The sequence below is a fragment of the Melitaea cinxia genome, chromosome 26, assembly GCF_905220565.1.
Source record: "Melitaea cinxia chromosome 26, ilMelCinx1.1, whole genome shotgun sequence".
In the NCBI taxonomy this organism is placed as follows: domain Eukaryota; kingdom Metazoa; phylum Arthropoda; class Insecta; order Lepidoptera; family Nymphalidae; genus Melitaea; species Melitaea cinxia.
In genome coordinates this window covers 69,410-71,210 of record NC_059419.1, presented here as the reverse complement: position 1 = coordinate 71,210, position 1,801 = coordinate 69,410, and the positions used below count along the sequence as shown (strand labels likewise).

Genomic DNA, 1,801 nt, shown 5'->3' with positions numbered 1-1,801 from the left:
CGGGAAAGCGGCGGCTCTTGAAGCGACCTCGATCCCGAAAGGTACGGGCGCCGTGACGTGTCGTCCTACGAGCTTCGACAATATCACTGAAGAGCGTTTTATACACAAATCTGCTACTTACCCTTGCTGTATAAGAGTCGATCCTCTTCTGTGGAGTTGTAATAACAAATCGTACACACACTACACTCGCGACAAAACTTCGCGCCTCAGCGGCGACCCGGTACACACTGGATGACTGGAGGCAGTGCTCGTGTCCCCCGCCCGCAGGCCCTGCCTGAGCTGGAGCCTCCGCAGGTGAGGCGGGGTGGGGTGCGTGGCACGGGGCGGGGCGGGGCGCGACGCGGGGGCAGTGGTTCGGAGCGTGCGGCGGTAATCGCGCGCACCCACAGTCGAAGCGATGGCTGCGAACGGGTCGGCGGCTACTGAGCCGCGGTTGTGCCACGTGCGGAAGGTGCCTAATTTCGATGGATACGGATTCAACTTACATGCGGAGAAGGGCAAGCCCGGTCAGTACATAGGCAAAGTCGACGAGGGTTCCCCGGCCGAGGCGGCCGGACTTCGCCGCGGTGACCGCATCCTTGAAGTCAACGGGCAGAGCATCGCTGGAGAGACACACAAGCAAGTGGTAGCGCGGATCAAGCAACGGCCTGATGAAGCAGAGCTACTCGTAGTAGCACCGGCTCCGGGCGAACCCGTTCCCGACCTAGACGCCCCGGAGCGCCCGGCCTCCGCGGGCTCGCTGTCCACGCAGTCCGCGAATGCCTCGTCATCGGGGAGCGCGAACGACTCCCCGACCACTGACCGCAACGACTCGCCCTCAGCGGAGCCGCCGCGTCTCAACTTGCCTATGACGGCCGCGGAGATGCGCGCCCAGCTAGCCGCGAAGAAGAAGGTCGATCCTAAGAAGGTTCCCATGGACCTTAAGTCCAAGTTTGACATCGTGAAGAAACTGTGAGGTGCTAGACGCGAGTGACGTGCAGGGTGCAGTGCGCGGGCAGGTGCGCTCCCCGCGCCGCTTATCGCCGCGCGGTGACATCCAAACTCGATTTCGACGAGAACCGTCGTCGAATTCGTGTTTCGTTCGCGATCGTGTTCAAAGTACAACGAGTCAGTGTCAGCCGCCGCCGCCGCGCCCGACGAGTGTAACATATCGTGCCTTTCATATATTGCCATTGAATGTTGTATATAGGTACTGCGCTTTAGTGAGGAATATAATGAAATTTAATATTATTTTATTGTAATTTAAGAGGAGAATCGATTTTTATGAAATGATTATCTAAATGTGTAGTTAGTTTTAAATTCATAATAAGTGCAATTATTGTTGAGTGATCAATAAAGAAAGTTTAAAATGATGTCGTGTTGTCCATCGGTCCCACCGCGGTCCCGCAATGTGTTACTGTGTTGTTCATCCTTCTGCTCTCAGCTGCATTTGAAATATATATTAGCAACTAGGTACTTTACCTCGCAGTCTACCAGTATTTTTCCCTTATCCGTGGTAATTTTAGGATAAAGAGTAGCTTATGCGGCATTCTGAATCTAATTAGGTATGTAGGTACCAAGTAACTAATTACTTATATTTAGTACGTGTGAAGAGGCACCAAACATTGCACATCCAACTAACTTCCTAAAATTTCAGAACAACCTACCCAAATGTTTGCATTAATAATATATATATTTGTGGGGGGGTAGTTTTAATAAGGATGAATAAAATGATTCCAATAAATTTATTGCACCAAGTATCGCCAGTTATTCTATTGTTTCAGACAGATGTACTCCACATTTGCGTGAATTTAACTGCACG

At 51.9% G+C, this 1,801-nt stretch overlaps 1 protein-coding gene across 1 annotated transcript; it reads left to right on the top strand.

Annotated features, from left to right (window-relative positions):
* The first annotated feature begins 351 nt into the window (after window positions 1–351).
* LOC123666622 (Na(+)/H(+) exchange regulatory cofactor NHE-RF1) lies at window positions 352–1,352 on the top strand. Its single transcript, XM_045600716.1, has one exon. It carries the CDS (start codon window positions 398–400, stop codon window positions 953–955), a length of 558 nt encoding a protein of 185 aa, XP_045456672.1. The 5' UTR covers window positions 352–397; the 3' UTR covers window positions 956–1,352.
* The last annotated feature ends 449 nt before the right edge of the window (window positions 1,353–1,801 follow it).